Below are 22,050 nucleotides of genomic sequence, written 5' to 3' on the forward strand. Positions count from 1 at the left end.
GGGATCTTAGTTCCCTGAGCAGGGACTGAAACTGCACGCCCTGCCATGGATGCTTGGAGTCTTACCCAGTGGACCAGGGAAGTCCCAGGAGATTTTAAATAAGCTCCAAATGTAAATAATAATAATGATGATGATGACTTTAAAGGATCATTTGGCTAAAAAGTCATACTGAGACACACACCATGACATTAAATACAGCAGAATATCATAAATCAAAGCTTTTAAAATAGACATTTTTTTTAAAAAAAATAGACATATGTAATGTACAGGATTGCATCCCAGGTAAACACAGGCTTCTTATACTGATGAATATTTAATTGCAAATATGAATACCCTAAGTTACACTTCTATATAAAGGAGAAAGTTCAAATTCTGTTCTTTAGGAAGACATGGAAGGCAAGTAATACCTTAAGAGCAGTTATTGCCATTTCTCCCCTTTCCATGGGTGATCTAACATTTTACATGGATTAGTTACAAAAGGAAACATTAGGTTCCATTGAATTTAAGTACAAGATACAGCTAAAATTTATCACTGAGAGTTTCTATGAGTGTGAATAAATAAGTTAAATATTAGGTTCAAGGCAGATTCCAAAACTAACTGAAATATGACCCAAAAAATGGTATATATATACCTAATAGTCAGTTAATATAATCTTTGCAATTCAGTATGTTCCAGGCTTCCTTTTCTATGCCAGTGAGATGCTTCCTTTTTGTCCAATGTCTTCCATTGCTGGGCTCCAAGACATTAAACTCTTTAACATCATCAAGGATTTATCTTAGAAACAAACAACTTCTTTCTTCTTTCTAAAGGTCATGGTTGTTTTTTCTGCTAGTTGCTTCTTTCAGCTAGTCATTAACTTCCTCGTGTGAGAAAAAAGTTACAGGGCAAGAACAACCAGTCTGTGTTGGCTGTCCCACAGTGTGGTGACTGGTTAATAAAGAAGACACCCACTTAACTTTTGTGTCATTTCATTTTATCCAAAGAGTAAGACAAAAAGGTCAAGGTTACAAAGGACTCAGGACCAAGGTACAACTTTTACAAATATCTCTGAATGGCCAGGGAAAGCTTTACTTCTTCAGTCATGCCCCCAAATGAGTTCTTAATGAACCAAGAATCCCTTCCCACCCATTACGGACCTCTAAGCACAGATGCTTCAAAGATTAGTTCAATATAAAACACAGATGCTTCAGGAGAGTGGACTAAAAAAGAGGAGGATGTGCAATATAAGAAAGCGTGGACAAACAAACCCTCCCAAAAATATACAGTTCACTAGGATTAAGGATATCATCGATATAAATCCCATACCAGTCCACCTTCTGAGAAACTCCTTTTTCTATTGAGAAATCAAGATATTTTCAATCGTTTGCCTTCCTTTTCCACATTCTCTCTGATACTCTGGAGTTTTCTGGAGTTCTGGATCAGGAACACCAAGCCCTCCCTAAAATCACTAGCCCCATGGTCTCTGCCAACGTTTTCAAGTTCATCAAACAAAGACAATGTCTGTTTGAGTTTGGCCTGAACAATTTTTTGCTCTTCTAATTCTGCAAGAAGGGCCTGCTTAGTGCACAATTCAGTCTTATACTTCTCCTGTAACTGTTCAATTTCTTTTTGGAGAAGGTGGAATTCTTCCTCACTGTAAGAATGTGTCTCTTGAGATTTATCTTCTGGAAGCAAGACGTTTGGGGGAATCCGCAAAATCAACTGTAAGAAGAGCTGCTCCATTTTGCCAAAAAGGTTGTCAAAACGTCCTTTCAGGAAGCAAAGAAACTCTTCTGTGCACTTGCGAATCTGGACTGCACTAATTGCACAGTCTGGGGTGCCATCCAGCTTCTTTAGAATAACCTGTTCAACAGCCTGCATCACCTCAAACAGGTAGTCTTGAAAGGCAATGTAAATCCTAAGCATGCAAGTCTGCGGTGTGAAGCCAAAGAACTGGGCCTCATAGGCCATTGGATCAACAGACATCTTGGTGGGTTTTTTTTTTTTTTTTGCTTTGTTAATTTTGATTGTGAACAACCTGCAAATGTAATAAGAAAAATTTTCATTTGTTTAAAAGAAGTAACAAATTACATTATAGACAGCAAAACAAAGTGGCAAACAAAAACCATAAAGTTTAATAAAATATTTTAATGCTTAAAAAAAAAAACATGAAGTTTATGTTCCTTGATACTTGATGCTACTTCCAGCCTCACACATCCACAACAGGATACAAATCCTGCCTCTCTGACACTCTCATCAGCCTATCACCTCCCTTCTTCCTCCTCTTTGTCCATTTCCCTCATCTCTCAATTACTGAGGCTTCTGGCCCGTGGCTCAGCCTTCTAAATTCTGTTATCATCCCAGACAACATTCAGATTTACATGGATGATCTAACCAATGCCCTAGAAACTCAGTTCTTCATCTCCACTTTTTCAGACCTTCATCTCCACTCTTTCAGTGACCTGGGTATTGACATTTGTAACTTCTCTCCCCAACTCTCCTTTTTGACCACAACCTCATATGCTAGTCTTCCAACACTCATTCCTATATTCATATTATATCTTAATCTTCAAGACTTTCAGCCCTCCAAGCCTCTCTTTTTAGTCTCTCCCACTTCACTTCCCCACTATACTTTAGGCTCCATGATCCATCACATCAACCACTCCTTTGCCAATGTCAACCCCCTGTCCTTCCAATTTTGCTATCTGAAAAAATACCACTAGAAGGTGAGTAAGCCTCCAGTAAGCTTTACAACCCTGGCATTTTCTTAAGGGTTTGGGAGTCATTCTTTCAAATGTAAACATCTAGGAAAATAGCATTCCTATCTCCCTGTCACTGTGGGTGTTTAACCTAGGGACCTTTTTTGGGCTGTAACCAGATACTTGTCATGGAAATAAAAGAAGTTTCATTATTCTTGCAAATTAGCTGAAACAAATGGCTACCTCAATTACCAGGCAAATTTAGGATGAACCCTATCAAAGAATCTGAAGCAAGTGGTGCTGCCAAATCTTTTTATAAGACTGTGCTGTTAATCTTGAGAATTTATGTAATGGCTAAAAATAGAATGGTTCTAATAGCTTAGCAGTATAAATAGGATAGAATTTCTGTCTCTGTAATCTCATTTACAGATTATCTCTAATGCATCATAATCTGGATATGCTTATTCAGTAATAGAACTGCTTTCTCTTCTTTGTCTTGTGGAGAGGATTCTGTGGATTAACAGGATTTTAACTTCCTCAACACTTTCCTATGCCTTCAAGAGCAGTTTTAAACTTTTTTCACATGGCTTACAAGGACCTTTACTAACCACTGTACTCCTTTTTAAGTACCTTACATAAGCATAATTGAAGTGATAATACTTCTAATTTTTGCCAATCTGGTAAAATGGTTTTACAGAGTTGTTTCTTGAAAACCAAAAACATCTATCCCCCCACCCATACACACACACACAGGTTGAACACTGAGAACTGAAACTACCAAAGTCTCCTTGCCCCACCCCCAACAACTTACTGTTCACATTAGCATGACTCTGCTATTCTAGACCAGAATAGTATTTTCATTGTCCAAATGGTTGGATTGTTCATTATGAAACCCCCAGAGACTGATGAACTCTTTAATGGGAATGCGTGGCGTGCGTGCGAGCGTGCTCTCCCCGTGTCTGACTCTTTATATCCCATAGACTGCAGGCCGCCAGGCGCCTCTGTCCATGGAATTTTCCACGCAACAATACTGGAGTGTGTTGCCATTTCCTACTCCAGGATATCTCGCCAACAATTTGTTACAGCAAGATTCTCTGAAACTCTTGATTCAGCAGTTTCTACCAAAACTGGACTGCTTTTCATGAGCTCTACCCAATCTTAATCAAGCCTCCAAACTAAAAAAATCGACCTTAAACCAGTAGGGCCTCTCTTCGGGCACTGATCTTCAAGTCCTGCTTTCAGTTCACTTCAAGTCGCTCAGTCGTGACCGACTCTTTGCGACCCCAAGTCCTGCTTTAGGATACTATTATCACAAGCCTATCTTCTCTGCAAGCCTTAGATTTCCTGAGGACAGGAAACCGATACGGCTTCAACCGATATTTGCAGGTGATACGCAGGAAGTACACAGGGTACCTCAGCGAGTTGAGGAGCCGAAGCTCCAGAAACCTCCAGGCAGGAACTACTTCCGGCTTGAGAACTGGCTCCCGACAGGCCCTGCGCCCCCGCTGCATGTCGGGACCTTCAGGGTGGAGGCTCGCGGCCCGCCGGCGACGCTGCTCCATCAGGCTGCTCTAGCGCCCGGGAGGGCGCCCCACCGAGTGCCGCTTTCAAGTTCCCGCTCCTCTTCAGAGAAAATGCAGCCCCGTGGCACTTACCCAAGCCACTATGAGAGTGATGACTTCGACCAAACACCAGCTTCCCGCCACCTCCTTTAAACCACTGTAGGCTGCCAGAGATAGGCGGCGCGGTTGACTCCCCAGATTCTGACCGCTATCTGCTTTAGCGAACGACAGCTAGGGCAGGATGCCACCGCGCTCCTGATTGGCCGACTGTCTGGGGAGGGGGCCACCTAGATTGGTGACGGAAAGAGGCCGGGCGGGAAAGGTAGCTGTGGCCGGCGGGGATTGGCAGAAGGAATCGGTACTCACTCCCTTCCCCGAGACGTTGGTGGGTGGAGAAGCTAGGTTGGGCCGCCGCGGAAACGCAACTCGTGATTGGCGGATGTGCTTTTCTTCGGGCTCTAGCAGTTGGTGGCTGGACGGTTGGTCAGCGCTGATTGGATAGCAGTATAACGGGGAAGCCCCCGCCCCCGCTCTGGTTCCGCCCTGATCCCGCCCCGCCGCTGGGATGGACTGGCGGAAGGGGAAGTTGGGGGGTGGGGGGGGCCGGCGGCGGTGGGGAAGATGGCGTACCAGAGCCTCCGACTGGAGTACCTGCAGATCCCACCGGTCAGCCGCGCCTACACCACCGCCTGCGTCCTCACCACCGCCGCTGTGGTGAGCAGCTGCAGCGCCAGCTTCTCATGAGTTGTCCTGGATATCCCCGGGTCCTCGGGAAACTGGGGTTTGGGCCTCGGGGAAGCTCAGAGGGCTTGGTCTTAAGGGTGGGTGGAGGCGTACAGGGCTCACTCTGGGGTTCAGAATCGCCCCATAAATGCTATCCAGTGATCCAGAAGAAGGGGTGCTGTTCCATGAGGGGTGGAGGATCAGGACTGCGGGTCAGTTTCGGAGACATAAAGGCAGGCAGAATCTGTACCAAGTCAGGGCTTCGGGAGCCGCCCACCCAGGAAACGTGTCTGAGAACTCTGAGGGTGTTCTCAGATCCACAAAATAATACTTTGTGACCACTGGGAGGAAGATCCGCTTAGTGGAGAAACGTAGACGTGGAAGATAGAAAGATGGAAGTTGTTCGATGCATGGGACAGGGTGCTCGGGGCTAGTGCACTGGTATGACCCAGACGGATGGGATGGGGAGGGACGTGGGAGGGAGGGTCAGGAGAGGGAACACATGTACACCCGTGGCTGATTCATGGCAATGTATGGCAAAACCACTACAATATTGTAAAGTAATTAGCCTCCAGTTAAAATGAATTTTTAAAAAAAGATGGAAGTTGTTGAGCGGGAAGTCTTGAAAGAAAGAGTCTGATATAGAGGTTGGCTGGAAGTACGCAGCCCTCACAGTGGCAGGGTACTGAGTCTTGGTTCGAGTGAATTGTGTTGCTTCACACAGCTGTTTTAGGTGGTGCCCACGTGTTGGGCGTAATCCTAGCAGCTGCTCTTACTTGCCCCGAATCTAAGACATTACCATCTGCCTGCCATGCCTTCACATCAGCCTCAGCTATTGAAACAACAGACTTTTATTTTGTGTTTGGTATTGGGGAACTCAAAGAATTGTGCCAGTTCTAGAGAACTCTTTACCAACCTTCCTCCAGCTTAAGAAGTAAACCTTAAATAATTCAGTCTAAGTAACTGAGAGTGGGAAATTGCCAGAACTACTAGTCTTTTGTAGTAAATGATGATATTTTGTTTCTTGATTGACTTGCTTGAAGACGCTGTTTTTCTATTTCAGCAGTTGGAACTGATCACACCTTTTCAGTTGTACTTCAATCCTGAATTAATCTTTAAACACTTTCAAGTAAGTGGCCCATCACAACTGCCATTTAATGTTGCAGTTTTTAAACTTGTTTTTCTTACTTTTTAGTAGCTAATCCTGCTACATCTCAAATAACTCTGTGGGAATATTTGATTATAAGTTTTGGCGGGGGGGGGGAATACAAAGCAGTGATTCTGCAGCCTGGAACTTTTAAAGAGATTCTCAAGATCCTCAGCATATACCAAATCAGAATCACCAAGGGTATGTTATAAAGTTCCCTGCATGGTTTTGATTTGATGTGTCCAGTTCCTATATTTAGGAATCACTGGTTCAGATTTAGTATTATAGATTGAGAGGAGACTGGATTGGCTAGTTGTTTGGGGAGAGTCAGAGAGGATGTCCATATTTAGTCCATTCAGCACCAGGTGGCATATCACCACCTTGGTGTTACCCTGTGGTCCAGTTCAGAAACTCAGTGAGTGCTCTAATCCATCTCCCAGGGATCACATCATCCTCACGAAGACTGACATCTAAAACATCGCCAGTTCATTAGATTACAGTGAGAGACGGTCCTTTCCAGTAATTAGAATGCTAAAGAGAGATGCGTTTTTTTGTTCTCGGATCATATTGGCCATAGTCGAAGTAAGAGAGACCCAAAAGCCGGTAATTCTGTTTCTACACCTGCTGTTCCCTCTCTCAGAGGTGTTTCATTCGCTTTATACCCGTTGAGCTCCAGCTTGTCTTTCAGTAATGCAGTTTTTGTGTAGCCTTTTCAGATTCATCCTCCTTTGTGTCCCTAGAGTATCTGTAAATAATTTTTTTTATGTCTCTCATCTCATACTTGCACTTGTTTATATGCCTGTCTCCTCACAAGGTTGAGGACTCTACAATCCTGGATGCAATTAGTATGCAGTAAACAATTCTGAGTTGTTTCAACTTTAATAGTTAGAAATTCTTAAGAATTTAATGATCATAAAGGAGTCCCATGAACCCTATCACTGCCTTCTTCCTTCTCCACTCACAAGCCCTTCACTGGGAGCTTTAGCTCCATCCAAACAAAGCTTGATTTTGCCTGAGGTTAAACTCTTCACACCATGTGTGAAATTAGGAGTTCTAGGTTTGAGTTCAGAGTCTCCCTATACAAGCTGTGTGATGTTAGGCAGGCCAAATCATCCAAGTCTCTTAAGTTAACATTGTATGTGAAATGGGGATGGTATTGCCAGCCTGCTCATCTCACAGGATAATTAAAATCACATGAGATAATATTTTAAAACACTTTAAATGTTAAGTGTTCTGTCATTGTGAGTAGTTCTTATTGCAGGCGTGGATGGTTTGGGTGGGGAAGTGTATATCAGGGTTTGAAAATAAGTACATATCTACCAGTTAAACTAATTATTGCAGTATTAGATCTTTACTTGTAGTGAGTTGGCTCTCTTGTTCAAGCTAGTACTCGAGTATTTGCTTTAGAATTACTTTTTACTCTGGATGTTTCCGATGGCTAATATAGAAACAATTGCTGTTAGATCCTGTAATTTTCCTTTGGTATCTTAAGATTGTTCATTAGATTGTGATACTACATATATGAAAGCTCTGTTTCCTAGTCTACAGACTAGGAAACAGTCTAGTCTTCCCATCACACTTTTCCCATCATTTGCCTGACCATATGGTATGGATTTTCGTGTTTTTCTTTTTTTTTTTTTTTTTTTTTTTAATACAATCACAATTGCAAGTTTTCTGTCCTGTCAGGCTTAGAACTTTCCAGGGGTGAGTGATATCTTTCAGACTTTCACTGAAGCGACACAAAAATTCAGTGTCTGATTGTGTGTCTCACTTTTGAGTTTAGAAAATAGAATCACCTATTTGTGGCCTTTCCATTGTAGCCTACAACCATTGTGGTCATAGGCTATCTCTTGTCTTAATATGAAAATGTTTCCTGATATATTTTACTTAATCTGTCTTTCTCTTGATTTTTTTTTTCTTTTAACAGATATGGAGGTTAATCACCAATTTCTTATTTTTTGGGCCAGTTGGATTCAATTTTTTATTTAACATGATTTTTCTGTATCCTTTACTAAGTGGGGTTAGCATAGAAACTTTAGTTTTATTTAGGAAATACAGTATTAAGTTTGAAACTATTAACTTTGCTGTTTTTGTTACCATCTCAGCTGTAACTTCTGGCTACTGGCTTGGTGATACACAGAATAGTTGGTCAGTTAGTAATGTTTTGTGGGTGTTTGTAGGTCACTGTTTATTCAAATGGGAGGTATTTAATTATAAAATGCTTACATTTCTGCCCATGCGCCACTTACAGGTCTGATTAAGGGAGACCAGAGTGATTTAATTGAGGTGTTGTTACAAAATAACACCAATGGGTCCCAAGTGACAAAGCCCAACCTGGAAGTGGGTTCATGGGGGATGGAGAAGTTGAGATCTACTTGGATCTCAGTTGCTGGTTCTGCCGACTGGAAGGACAGTGTTTTGTCTGTCAGGCTCACCATGTTCCAGTTTGCTGAAAAAGAGGAAGGGTTTTGCTGTAGTCAGGTGGTAATTGGGGCTACTGGGCAGGGCATCTCTCCTACGCCCCAACCCCCTGGATGAAGTGGGGAATTTGCAGCTCAGCTCATTTGCAGTAGCCAGAGAGCCTTGTAGGGGTAACAGGCTTTCTGCCCTGGGATGGATTCCTGTGTCTTCTCTATGTTACATCATTCTGGTAAGTTTCTAATAATTAAGTTTTTTCATTGAAATACCTCCTTATTGACTGAAGAATAGAAATGCTTAACTTCCTGGCCTTAAAAAAAGCAGATTATCACATGAGGCTTCTTGATGGGGATTTCCACCAAGTTAGGTTGTAAAAAAGCAAGGATGGTGTAGATTGTGGTGTGGCTGAATGTGGGAAGACAGTACAGATTTGAAGCACATTTATGTGGCATCTGGCTTCATTCCCCAATCAGGAACGGTTTTTGTAAAACACAGAGCCATTGCCTAGAATGCCTGGAAAAAGAAGTAACAATAATACCACTCATAAACATTCTTACAGAAACAAAGTCTTGACATCTCACAAGTAACAGGGAGTCCAAGTGTACTTAGGTGATACATTCAATTTCACTTTCTTCATATTTGTGTACTTAATATTTTCTTAACTTGGAACTTAAGATATCGTTACTGTCGAATGCTAGAAGAAGGCTCTTTCCGAGGTCGGACAGCAGACTTTGTATTTATGTTCCTTTTTGGTGGATTCTTAATGACTGTATCCTTCGACGAATAGAACAAATACAGGAAAATAACTAAAGAACTCCCTCTCTCTCCCTAAAGCTTTTCGTCTGTCTCCCGAAGTGCACTAAAGGCTAGAGACCGGAATGAACATATAAAAGTATCAACTCTCTGCTCCCGCACCACCCCTCTCCCTCTCCATTTTAGCTTCAGGCTCCTGTTTATTTTAGAGCCCACTTTATGTAACAGCTTATCTAAGCCTAGAGGTTGCACAGGGTGTTTTTCCACTGTGAGCAAGCCTGAGAAACTTTAACCCAGTTGGGTTACTATTAGAAATCTTGGGTGTGTTCTGGTTGGTGGGTGTACTTCACTTTTCTTTTTATCCAACTGTGCCACAGGGCTTGTGGAATCCCAGGTCCCTGACCAGGGAATGAACCCAGGCCCTTGTCAGTGAAAGCATGGAGTCAAAACCACTAGACTGCCAGGGACTCCCCAGGTATACTTCACTTTTAAGCTGGTAGGACATTTATTTGGTCACCATCAAAACTGATAGTTTTGTGGGGTTTTTTTAAATAATAATTGTCACCAAACTTAAAGGGAGCCCTGTCTGACAAGATGGTTTTGCCCCAGCTGGCGTGATTCACCTCTAAGAGTCCTCATGGTGAATGAGCTTTCATGTAATGACTGATCAAAGAGGCAAGAACTTCATGAAAGCAGAATATTAATTTGAAGTAGCAACAATCCAGGTGTCTAAGCAGGTTTTTGCCTCATCACTCTGGGTAATTATTTTCAGGCTCCCCCCCACACACATGTAACGACCACTTGCCTTTCCTAATGCAAACTTGTGTTAGAGTACAATCCTTAGTTCTCTTGCCCAGTCTTCTCTGTTAACACTTAATGTTGCTATTTTCCTTAATGCCAACCACTAGCTTTTTGGTTTGTTTGTGAGCTTAGTTTTCTTGGGCCAGGCCTTTACAATAATGCTTGTCTACGTGTGGAGCCGGAGGAACCCATACGTCCGCATGAACTTCTTCGGCCTTCTGAATTTCCAGGCCCCCTTTTTACCCTGGGTGCTCATGGGCTTTTCCTTGTTGTTGGGAAACTCAATCATTGTGGACCTCTTGGGTAAGATTCTTGGCAGTACTTTTTCTGTTATTTTACTTACAAACTTGTTCTGTCATACTTGTCATGTTAATTCTATCTGGCCTTCATATAAGTTATTGTAGGATTGTTTGATAGTTATATGCTCAAGGACTATAATGTTCATTTTCAACTTTTTCATAAATATATTACCAGCTGAGCTGCTAGGGAATCCCAGTATATTGACATTTCTTCCTAAGTAGAAAGATTTTCCATTGGTACAGATACCTGCAATCAAAATTCTAATCCTCTCCCTCTTCCTTTACTTCTGGTTGACTCTAGGTATTGCAGTTGGACACATATATTTTTTCTTGGAAGATGTATTTCCCAATCAACCTGGCGGAATAAGAATTTTGAAAACACCATCTGTTTTGTGAGTATTTAACACTAGGTTATGTGTTTCTTGCAGATAAACCAGGGCAGGGTCCAGGATCTTGTTTTCTTGGGGCTCCCAAAGCTCCCAGCACACATAGTTCAGGCCAGTAAATATTTACAGATTGGGCAATCCGGCTGCCGTTGGGGAACATTCAGGTTGGGTGGGAAGCGCCAGAGTTGTGGCCAAAGGCGCAGGGTGTCCCGAGGGTAACGTGGTAATTGTCCCACATGACCACCAGCACCTCCTGGCCCGAGGAGGAGCCTGCTCGTCCCGTGTAGACTGCTGTCTTAGTTTAGAGATGTGAAGTAGCAAGATGGCAAGAAGCTGACCAAACGAGGGTTTCTAAAGGTGGAATGTCTGGTCTTCCAAACAGGTGGTAGAGAGAAGCAGTGAAGTAGAGTAGAAACAGCTCTCGGCTCAAAACCAGACATAGGCTGTTTGTGCTGCCAGCCAGCTGTGTGATTTTAAGCAAGCCCCTTCTGCTTTTTCCATACCTTGGTGTCCTGAGGGTAGAGCTTTGATTCATAGCACCTCCTTCTATGCCAGAATTTTGTGTCCTTGGGGTGTACTGCATTACAAAGAGTTCACTTAAGGAATAAAATGTGAGTTCTTCTTATAAAATGTTGGTTGTAGAATAACTGAAAGAAGAAAGTAAAATGTGCCATAACCCCACCACTTAGATATAACAGTGGTGGGATTTGATGCACTTTTTGATATATATTCATCAGTCTTTTACTGTCTGTAAACTTTTTAAAAGTGCTATCTCATAGCTTTCTAATGTAATACAATCATTTTTCCATCATAAATTTCTGACAGAAATTATAACAGCTTCATGATACCCCCAGTATGAATGGAACACAATTTACAAATCCCTCATCAATGGACATTGACATCCTTCTTGTTCTTCCCTCCATGATTGGAGTGGTGAACGTCCTTGTAGCTACACATTCGTGTAGCACATGTAGTGGCACATCCTTTGCACACTTCCGTGCTTGTTTTCAAAGGATAAATTCCTACGAGTAGAATAGCTGTTTGGTTTATCACCAAACTGCCATCTGGAATGGATACTCAGGTTTACATTTCCACCAGCACCATATGTGTCCATTTCCCCACAATCTCATAAAATGTGGGAGAAGTTGTATTTACCTTTTCCTAGTTTCATAGCTGTAAAGTGGTGTCTTCTTGTTTTCTATTATTCTTTTTCTAAAATTTCAAAACAGTTTCAGACTTGCAGAAACTTGCAAAACAGTACAAAGGACTTTTTTCTGTTAAGTGTTTGAAAGTGAATTGTTAACCTACTGCCCCCATGATCCCCTTTAATGTGTATTTTCTTCTACATAGTCAAAATCTGGAAAGAAACGTTAATCCTCAGACCCAATTCCACTTTGGGAAATTGTCCTGATTTTTTATAGCAGAAGAATGCAGTTCAGATTCAGGCATTGCACTTCGTTGTCATGTCTGTTTAGTCTCCTTCCATTTGGAGCAGCTTCTCAGTTTTGCTCTGACCCTCATGACATTCACATTTTTGAAGACTGTAAGCCCATTTTCGTAGAACATCTCTCAGTTTGGGTTTGTCTGATGTTCCCTCACACTGAGGTTCAGGTTTTTCATCTGCTGCAGGAACATCAGAGAAGTGATACTGCATTCTAATTGCAGCTGCTGGCACAGGGTTTCAGTTTGTTGAATTTGCCAGAGTGGTGCTAATCACTTTGATTACTTGATTAAGGTATGTGCAGGGCTTCTCCACGGCAAAGTTACTTTTTTTCCTCCTTTGTCATTAAATATTTTGTGAAGAGGTACTTTGAGACTATGGAAAACATCCTTTTTCTTATAAAATTTGAGTTCATTTATATCTGCAAGAATCCATGATTTCTTGTTTTATTCATGGCTTATAATCCCTTAACATTGTTATTTTGATGCTTATATTGTCCTACTGGCTCTGAAGTACTTCTCAACATGTGTGATCTAACTTTTGTAAAATTTCATATGTAAACGTTTTGGAAGAATATTGAAAACAACATAATTATCTCTGGGGATTGAGGATGTCTTTTTTGTATATGTTTCCTGTTTTCTCTACGATTCCATATATTGCTTTTGTAGTAAAAATTAGTAAAGGAGGTAAAAGTTAATGTAAATGTGCAATAATTATGAATACCTTCAAAATAGGAGAACTGTTTCATTGGTAGGCAGACGACATACATATCCATTGGCAGACACCCTGTGGGATCTTTTTGATCTCAGAGTAGCATTTAGGATCTAAGATGACCCTGGGACTAAATTATATCTGTTGCCTGTCTTTTAGGAAGGCTATTTTTGATACACCAGATGAAGATCCAAATTATAATCCACTACCTGAAGAGCGGCCAGGAGGTTTTGCCTGGGGTGAGGGCCAGCGCCTGGGCGGCTAAAGCGGCAGTGCCAAGAACACGACCCAGCTGGGTCAGACTCAGTGACACACCCATTGGGATTCTTTTATCCTCTGTGTTGCAGAAGCGTGGACACTTTTGACAGCTCAGCAAGAATTTTAACTCCAGAAGCACTTTATGAAATGGCCACTGATTCACCCAGAAGACATTTCCAGCAGTTCGCCAGTGGCTCCTCACTACGCTGGTACTGAATGTGTGATCTCTCGGAGCCAAAAAACTGGAGCAACAAATACCCTGCCACCTCTTAAGAACCTGATACTTGAGTTCTGTGGTGACGGGCAGAGTGTTTTCCTCCTCTTCCTCCTCTGTGATAGACGAGGCCGTGGTGTAAATGGAAGTTTCAGAGAGGACGAAATAAAACTGAATTCCATCTCTCTCTCACTGAATTAAAGCTTTTGTGTGTGATCTTTTAAATTACCACCGTGTCTCCTAGCTCTCCTGCACAGGTCTGCGCTCAGAGCAGTCTCCATGCCTGCTCTCCCTGTGTCTTCGTGGCCTTCGACTGGATTTCATTTCAAGATTGGAAATACATGGCCAAGATGCCATGGCTGTGCACACTTCTTACTAACCCAGCATGCCAGCTCCAGTGGGAAGAAGATTTGTTTCTGTTGCCCAGATAGCTTGTTCTCCATTTGGGTTTTCTGATACTTCAAGGATCAGACAATGTGGGGCAAGGGGTGGAAGGGGAAGGATAGGATGGATCTAGGTGTTCTAGATCCTGGAATCCTGCTGTGGGAGAGTCAGGTAGGCTTGATGCTAGTGTGGCGTCCCGTTTATTACTCCATCTGAAAATATCCAGGGAAAGGCACGTCACAGCCACCATTTTGGAAAACAACATTTAAAGTTGGAAACGAGTTAGAATGTTGATTCTGGAGCCAGATAAGTGAATACAAGGATACATAACTCCTGGGTCTTTGGCTTGTGAATATTTATCACTTGCTTCATGAAAAGCCAAGAAGCCTTCAGAGCCAAGTACCTGGTTTACCTTCTTAACCAGGTAGAAACAGGACAGGTTCACAGAAGTCAGCAACGGTTCAGTAAGTACTTACCCCAGATGTTCACTTCCTGGGGGCTCAACAAGTTTGTTATCAGACTGTGTAAGTAATTCAGAGAACTCAGAAGGATAGAATGAATACCCCAGAAAAGAGATTAGTTCACACTGTTTTAATAAACAGCATGTAGGTCTGGAAACATTTCCCCCATACTTCCAGCTTGGTTAAGTGGTTGCTTTCTAGAGTGGGAGAGTTCTCTTTGAAAGATGGACATGAGGTTTAGGTTAAACATAATAAACATCTTAAATGGGAATTTTCAGATCATTTGTGAAGTGAAAAGTATTTGTCATACATTTCAATGGAATACACATCAGTAGTGGAACCCAATATAAGTTACATGCTGCTAGTCAGTAACTGAATATGGTTGTTGCAATTTTATGGAATGTGGGTTAATGGGACTGCTTTTTTTTTTCCCTAAGTGACTTTAAAAAAAAATCTTTAAATGCCAATCTTAGACTATATAGTCCTTATGGGAGTCTTAAGTTTTGTCTGTTCAAGAAAGCTTGAATTTAATTAGAAGATTGGGTTTTTGTTTGGGGGCTAGAAATAGATTTCTCTAGTTAAATTTGTTCTCCTTTAGTTAACTTTGGAGTTAGGTTCTTCCAGAACACACGTCTTCTTCTTAATTCAAGTCAACCAAAAAGTGAGATTTGATGCATGGAATTGCGTGACTAATTTACCTGACATACATAGAATTTAAAGGATTCCTGGATTCCACCCGTAATACTGAAAGGTGCACCTGACTGAGGCATAGCTTTTTTGTTGTAGAAGTACAGTATATGTTTATTAAAAAAAAAAAAACAAACATGGACATGCAAATTGCATCTCCATAGGAGGTACACTTTATACATTTTGATGTGTTTTTTCCCACTATGGATTTCTCTTTGTTTCTCCCTTCCACTTGTCCTTTTCCCTGTGTGTCCCTCTTGTGTGTCCTAGTATCTTTCACACCTCTTGTTTAGTCTCTAAGCAGAGAGGACCCGAGTCTTAGATGTTGGTAACGAAACCCTCACTCTGTCTCTGGGGCCTTTGAAAGTTAGGAAATGTTGGTGTTACTGACTTGTTGGGTAAAGGACCTCCTAGAATTGTCATTTGTCCTTGATAGCAGGCATTTTATCTTGCGACTGTGTTTTCCTTTAACAGGTAAGTGCCATCCATGTTGCTAGTCATGATATTGCCATTGTTTTCAGTGTTCTGTAGTCTGTCTATCCCTAAACTACTTACTGTTTTACAAGTTTGCATAAAATTTGTTACACTTTGTATAATCAAGTCACTTCTCTGCTCAGAAATCCACAGTAACTTCTTAGTAAGCTCCCATAGGAAATGCATACTTTTTGTCTTCCTCTAGACCTCAACTCCTACTTCTAGCTAACAGGAACTCAATTTAATTCTCTTCAGTCCTTCAAGGCCTGGCCCAATTCCTGGCTCCTCTGCAAACCTTGACTGTAGGGCCTATTTCATTGTCTATCCTCTCTGAATTCTTAGGACCCTTCCCGGCTGTGCAACACACTCTTAGACCAAACTGTCTTGTATTGTTCTTAGCTGGTGCGTGTGTATTGGTCTCGTCTCCTTCCTGAGAATGTGAGCTCCGTAAGAGCAGGGACCGAGTCTTACATTTTTGTATCTACCACAGTGCCTAGCACAATGCTTGGCACATGGGTGCTTAATAAATACTTTATTGGTCAGCAAACTATTATCTGGTATTTTTAATTATAGAGGGACTAATGTATGTGCATGCAAGCTTGTACCTATTTGCTGTGGCTTGTGACTATGTCAAAGTGGGATGGAGCCCAACTGAGCATGATCAAGGGCAGGGTTTGGTGGTCTGACAAGCCAGCCAACAGTGACCACCAGCTGGTGTGGTCATGGTCATGCTCTGCTGGTCTGGACCATTGCAGAGCAGTTAAAATGACGTCTCTGACAATTCACCTTTTAGAAGAAGAGCCCAGATACTCCTTGAAGAGCTATTAGCTTATAACCATCTGTATGTGAAAGCCGCCTACTTTCAGAGAGAGAGCCTCTTTCAGACTACTAGCCTGAGGGATTGGAGGAGGGGGTAATGTATGTAACACCACTTAATGCCAATAGAGGATTTTATTTTCCAACACTGTTCTACTTAGCTCTGAGGCTTCAGAATAGCTGGGTCATTAGGCTAGGGATTATGAATGAATTACCTGTGCATATGACTTGTTTTGCCTGCATCATGTTTTGTTTTCTTTCAATTTGAGCCAATATTAAATTCACAGATTTCGCATGGAAACCTTCATTTGGGGCTTTTCTTGAAAAAAACTCAAAGCTCTGGAAAAACCAGGCCTGCATGGCAGCTATGGCCTAGAGCTGACTAGTGGCTGTTTCTATAGACAGGATCTTGCTCTATTAAGAGGCTATTTCACTTGTTGATATCTCCTGCCAGGTACTCTTGTAACCATGTGCAGCCCGTCTCCTCCCTTAGGTTACTTTGGAAAGCACAGCAGGGAAAAAGGACTGAGGTCTTTTTTATACTCTTAAGTCCGTAATTTGAGACTTAACATTTAGATATCACTCAGTTCAGTTCAGTCACTCAGTTGTGTCCGACTCTGCAACCCCATGGACTGCAGCACACCAGGCCTCCCTGTCCATCACCAACCCCCAGAGTTTACTCAAACTCATGTCCATTGAATCAGCAATGCCATCCAACCATCTCATCCTCTGTCATCCCTTTCTCGTGCCTTCAATCTTCCCCAGCATCAGGTTCTTTTCAAATGAGTCAGCTCTTCACATCAGGTGGCCAAAGTATTGGAATTTTCAGCTTCAACATCAGTCCTTCCAATGAACATTCAGGACTGATTTCCTTTAGGATTGACTGGTTGGATCTCCTTGAAGTCTAAAGGACTCTCAAGAGTCTTCTCCAACACCACAGTTCAAAAGCATCAATTCTTCAGTGCTCAGCTTCCTTTACAGTCCAACTCCACATCCATACTTGACCACTGGAAAAACCATAGCCTTGACTAGACGGACCTATGCTGGCAAAGTAATGTCTCTGCTTTTTAATATGCTGTCTAGGTTGGTCATAACTATCCTTCCAAGGGTTAAGTGTCTTTTTATTTCATGGCTGCAATCACCATCTGCAGTGATTTTGGAGCCCAGAAAAATTAAGTCTCACTGTTGCCACTGTTTCTCCATCTATTTGCCATGAAGTGATGGGACTGGATGCCATAATCTTTGTTTTCTGAATGTTGAGCTTTAAGCCAACTTTTTCCACTCTCCTCTTTCACTTTCATCAAGAGGTTCTTTAGTTCTTCTTCACTTTCTGCCATAAGGGTGGTGTCATCTGCATATCTGAGGTTATTGATATTTCTCCCAGCAATCTTGATTCCAGCTTGTGTTTCATCCATCCCAGTGTTTTGCATGATGTACTCTGCATAGAAGTTAAATAAGCAGGGTGATAATATACAGCCTTGACGTACTCCTATTCCTATTTGGAACCAGTCTGTTGTTGCATGTCCAGTTCTAACTGTTGCTTCCTGACCAGCACACAGATATTTCAAGAGGCACGTCAGGTGGTCTGGTATTCCCATCTCTTTCAGAATTTTCCACAGTTTATTGTGATCCACACAGTCAAAGGCTTTGGCATAGTCAATAAAGCAGAAATAGATGTTTTCCTGGAACTCTCTTGCTTTTTCAATGATCCACTGGATGTGGGCAATTTGATCTCTGGTTCCTCTGCCTTTTCTAAAACCAGCTTGAACATCTGAAAGTTCATGGTTCATGTATTGTTGAAGCCTGGCTTGGAGAATTTTGAGCATTATTTTGCTAGCATGTGAGATGAGTGCAATTATGCAGTAGTTTGAGCATTCTTTGGCATTGCCTTTCTTAGGGATTGAAATGAAAACTGACCTTTCCAGTCCTGTGGCTGCTGCTAAGTTTTCCAGATATGCTGGAGTATTGAGTGCAGCACTTTCACAGCATCATCTTTCAGGATTTGAAATAGCTCAACTGGAATTGCATCACCTCCACTAGCTTTGTTCATAGTGATGCTTTCTAAAGCCCCCTTGACTTCACATTCCAGGATGCCTGGCTCTAGGTGAGTGATCACACCATTGTGATTATCTGGGTCGTGAAGATCTTTTTTGTACAGTTCTTCTATGTATCCTTGCCACCTCTTCTTAATATATTCTGCTTCTCTTGGGTCCATACCATTTCTGTCCTTTATTGAGCCCATCTTTGCATGAAATGTTCCCTTGATATCTCTAATTTTCTTGAAGAGATCTCTAGTCTTTCCCATTCTATTGTTTTCCTCTATGTCTTTGCATTGATCACTGAGGAAGGCTTTCTTATCTCTCCTTGTTATTCTTTGGAACTCTGCACTCAAATGGGTATATCTTTCCTTTTCTCTTTTGCTTTTTGCTTCTCTTCTTTTCACAGCTATTTGTAAGGCCTCAGACAGCCATTTTGCTTTCTTACATTTCTTTTTCTTGGGGATGGTCTTGCTCCCTGTCTCCTGTACAATGTCATGAACCTCCATCCATAGTTCATCAGGCACTCTATCAGATCTAGTCCCTTAAATCTATTTCTCACTTCCACTGTATAATCGTTAGGGATTTGATTTAGGTCATACCTGAATGGTCTAGTGGTTTCCCTACTTTCTTCAATTTAAGTCTGAATTTGGCAATAAGGAGTTCATGATCTGAGCCACAGTCAGCTCCCGGTCTTGTTTCTGCTGACCGTATAGAGCCTCTCTATCTTTGCCTGCAAAGAATATAATCAATCTGATTTCGGTGTTGACCATCTGGTGATGTCCAAGTGTAGAGTCTTCTCTTGTGTTTTTGGAAGAGGGTGTTTGCTGTGACCAGTACATTCGCTTGGCAGAACTCTATTAGCCTTTGCCCTGCTTCATTCTGTGTACTCCAAGGCCAAATTTGCCAGTTAGTCCAGGTGTTTCTGGACTTCCTTCCTTTGCATTCCAATCCCCTATAATGAAAAGGACATCTTTTTTGGGTGTTAATTCTAGAACATCTTGTAGGTCTTCACAGAACCGTTCAATTTCAGCTTCTTCAGCATTACTGGTCGGGGCATAGACTTGGATTATCTTGATATTGAATGGTTTGCCTTCGAACCGAACAGAGATTCTGTCATTTTTGAGACTGCATCCAAGTACTGCATTTGGACTCTTTTGTTGACTATGATGGCTAACCAATCTAATCACATGGGCCACAGCCTTGTCTAACTCAATGAAACTATAAGCCATGCCATGTAGGGCCACCCAAGATGGACAGGTCATGGTGGGGAGTTCTGCCAAAATGTGGTCCACTGGAGAAGGGAATGGCAAACCACTTCAGTATTCCTGCCTTGAGAACCCCACGAACAGTATGAAAAGGCAAAAGGATAGGACACTGAAAGATGAACTCCCCAGGTCGGTAGGTGCCCAATATGCTACTGGAGATCAGTGGAGAATAACTCCAGAAAGAATGAAGAGTTGGAGCCAAAGCAAAAACAACACCCAGCTGTGGATGTGACTGTGATAGAAGCAAGGTCTGATGCTGTAAAGAGCAATATTGCATAGGAACCTGCAATGTTAGGTCCATGAATCAAGGCAAATTGGAAGTGATTAAACAGGAGATGGCAAGAGTGAACGTTGACATTTTAGGAATCAGCGAACTAAAATGGACTGGAATGGGTGAATTGAACTCAGATGACCATTTAGATATCACTATGGTCTGAATATTTATGTCCCTATAAAAGTCATGCTGCGATCCTCATGATTGATGTGATGGTATTAGGAAGTGAGGCCTTTGGGAGGTAATTCAGTCACAAAGTGGAAGCCTCATGAGTGAGATTAATTCCTTACAAAATAGCTCCAGAGAGATTCCAAGCCCCTTCCATCAAGTAAGGACACAGCAGAAGGGTGTCAGCAGGACTTCCCTGGTGGTCCAGTGGTTAAGACTCAGAGGGTTGGATCCCCAGAGGGGGAATTAAAGATCCTACATGCCACAGAACAACTTAGCCCATGTGCCACAACTATTGAGCACACGCCACAACTAGAGAGTCCACGCACAGCAACAAAAGATCCCACATGCCACAACTAAGACCTGAGGCAGCCATATATTATATATAAAGTAGCAGCAATGAGCCAGGAAGATGGCCCTCACCAGAAGGCAACCAGGCTGGTACCTGCAGAGCTGTGAACAGTAAATTTCTGTTATTTATAAGCCACCAGCCTGTGGTATTCTGTAAGAGCAACCTGGAAGGACTAAGACAGTTATTTCCCTTTTAGTTTGGGGTTGACTTTCTAAATTAATATTTAGGGGAAAGGAATTAAAAGTCAGTTTATCCTGAAATACGGGTTTCCCAGGTGGTGCTAGTAATAAAGAATCTGCCTGCCAATGCAGAAGACACAAGAGATGCGTGTTCAATCCCTATGTCGGGAAGAGCCCCTGGAGAAGGAAATGGCAACCCACTCCAGTATTCTTACCTGGAGAATTCCATGGACAGAGGAGCCTGGCAGGCTACAGTCCACAGGGTCACAAAGGGTTAGATATAACTGAGCAACTGAACACACACATTCTTAAATACATATCTGCTATTAGTTCAACACGCACATTTTCAGTAGCTCCTGGTCACTATGCCATCAACAACTGGAGGAAAATTACCTCTGATCTGGAGGAAAGGGGAAGGAGAATTTTTAACAGGTTCACAAACAGGGAAAGTCTCATGGAAATGAACTTTAGAAGGTGCCTGATGTCTTTAACGTGAGTTGAAGCTTACCATGAATTCTCTGGAAATTGCCTTTTCTGGACACAGAGCAAACAGCTACTTGCCAGTTTTTCTATGGTGAATTAGCAAATCCTCTAAGAGTTTTGAATTTAGGAGGGGAAGGAGGAACTAATTCTATCCTATTTCCCGCTGGAGTTCTAAATCTTTTCATTGATTGTCATGTGTATGATGAGACTGGGAGTCCTGTAAAGAACTTGAGAGTCTGGCAGGAATAGTCAGGTAAAGGAAGGGTAAAAGATAATTTTAGTTCCATCAGACTTCCTCTTCCCCTGTTTGTGTTACAGGAGCGGATCACCTCCATTGGGATAGCTACTTTCTGAGGAGAATGTATGATTGTCCCAGAATATATCATGCATTTCCTTCTTTTTCTGTAACAGAAGATGATCGCAAGTATCCTTTTCAACCTTAAGTTACTGTGACATCTAAGTCATCTCAGAGTCTCAGCTTCTTCATCTGTAAAATGGGGATGACATCAGTATCTAGTATATATCATCAGTTGCTTGGAGGACTAAATAATGCAAATGTTTGTGTGTTCCTCACAGGGTTTCTCCGATAGCTCAGTTGGAAAAGAAGCCGGCTGCAATGCAGGAGATCCTGGTTGGATTCCTGGGTTGGGACGATCCGCTGGAGAAGGGATAGACTACCCACTCCATTCTTCTTGGGCTTCCCTTGTGGCTCAGCTGATAAAGAATCCGCCTGCGATGAGGGAGTCTTGGGTTCGATCCCTGGGTTGGGAAGATCTCCTGGAGAAGGGAAAGGCTACCCGATCCAGTATTCTGACCTAGAGAATTCCATGAACAGTAGTATACTCCATGGGATCGCAAAGGGTCAGACACGAGTTTCACTTGTGTATTCCTCATTAATTTTACAAAATTCAACACTTTCTTGACGAGCGAGTATTATTGTGGCAGAGAAAGGGAAACGTGTGTTTACTGGAAAGAAATAGTGTTAGCAGGGCAACAAAACAGATTAGAAACCCGTGGTTGCTATGCAGTTAGGTTCCGCGGAACCGTAAACACCGTCTTTCACTGTTGTCGCTCCG

General features: G+C 42.1%; 2 protein-coding genes across 8 annotated transcripts; one reads left to right on the forward strand and one right to left on the reverse strand.

Annotated features, from left to right (window-relative positions):
* Positions 1–957: 957 nt before the first annotated feature.
* On the reverse strand, positions 958–4,552 carry MIS12 (MIS12 kinetochore complex component). 2 transcript variants are annotated; one of them, XM_020912919.2, is made up of 2 exons: positions 4,335–4,552; positions 958–2,018 (listed from the first exon to the last, which is right to left on the reverse strand). In XM_020912919.2, exon 2 carries the CDS (start codon positions 1,964–1,966, stop codon positions 1,346–1,348), a length of 621 nt encoding a protein of 206 aa, XP_020768578.2. In that variant the 5' UTR covers positions 1,967–2,018; positions 4,335–4,552; the 3' UTR covers positions 958–1,345. The 2 variants fall into 2 exon arrangements, with proteins under 2 accessions (XP_020768578.2, XP_020768580.2); XM_020912921.2 differs by lacking the exon at positions 4,335–4,552 and adding an exon at positions 3,869–4,315.
* A 268-nt stretch (positions 4,553–4,820) lies between these two features.
* DERL2 (derlin 2) lies at positions 4,821–13,594 on the forward strand. 6 transcript variants are annotated; one of them, XM_020912922.2, is made up of 7 exons: positions 4,827–4,955; positions 6,028–6,093; positions 8,039–8,112; positions 9,205–9,298; positions 10,191–10,386; positions 10,684–10,774; positions 13,268–13,594. In XM_020912922.2, the coding sequence occupies exons 1-7, from the start codon at positions 4,863–4,865 to the stop codon at positions 13,392–13,394; spliced, it is 741 nt and encodes a 246-aa protein (XP_020768581.2). In that variant the 5' UTR covers positions 4,827–4,862; the 3' UTR covers positions 13,395–13,594. The 6 variants fall into 6 exon arrangements, with proteins under 6 accessions (XP_020768586.1, XP_020768585.1, XP_020768581.2 ...); XM_070478932.1 differs by having other exon boundaries at positions 6,031–6,093; XM_020912925.2 differs by having other exon boundaries at positions 4,828–4,955; positions 6,031–6,093; positions 13,080–13,360.
* The last annotated feature ends 8,456 nt before the right edge of the window (positions 13,595–22,050 follow it).

Source organism: Odocoileus virginianus, chromosome 17 (genome assembly GCF_023699985.2).
Source record: "Odocoileus virginianus isolate 20LAN1187 ecotype Illinois chromosome 17, Ovbor_1.2, whole genome shotgun sequence".
Taxonomy (NCBI): domain Eukaryota; kingdom Metazoa; phylum Chordata; class Mammalia; order Artiodactyla; family Cervidae; genus Odocoileus; species Odocoileus virginianus.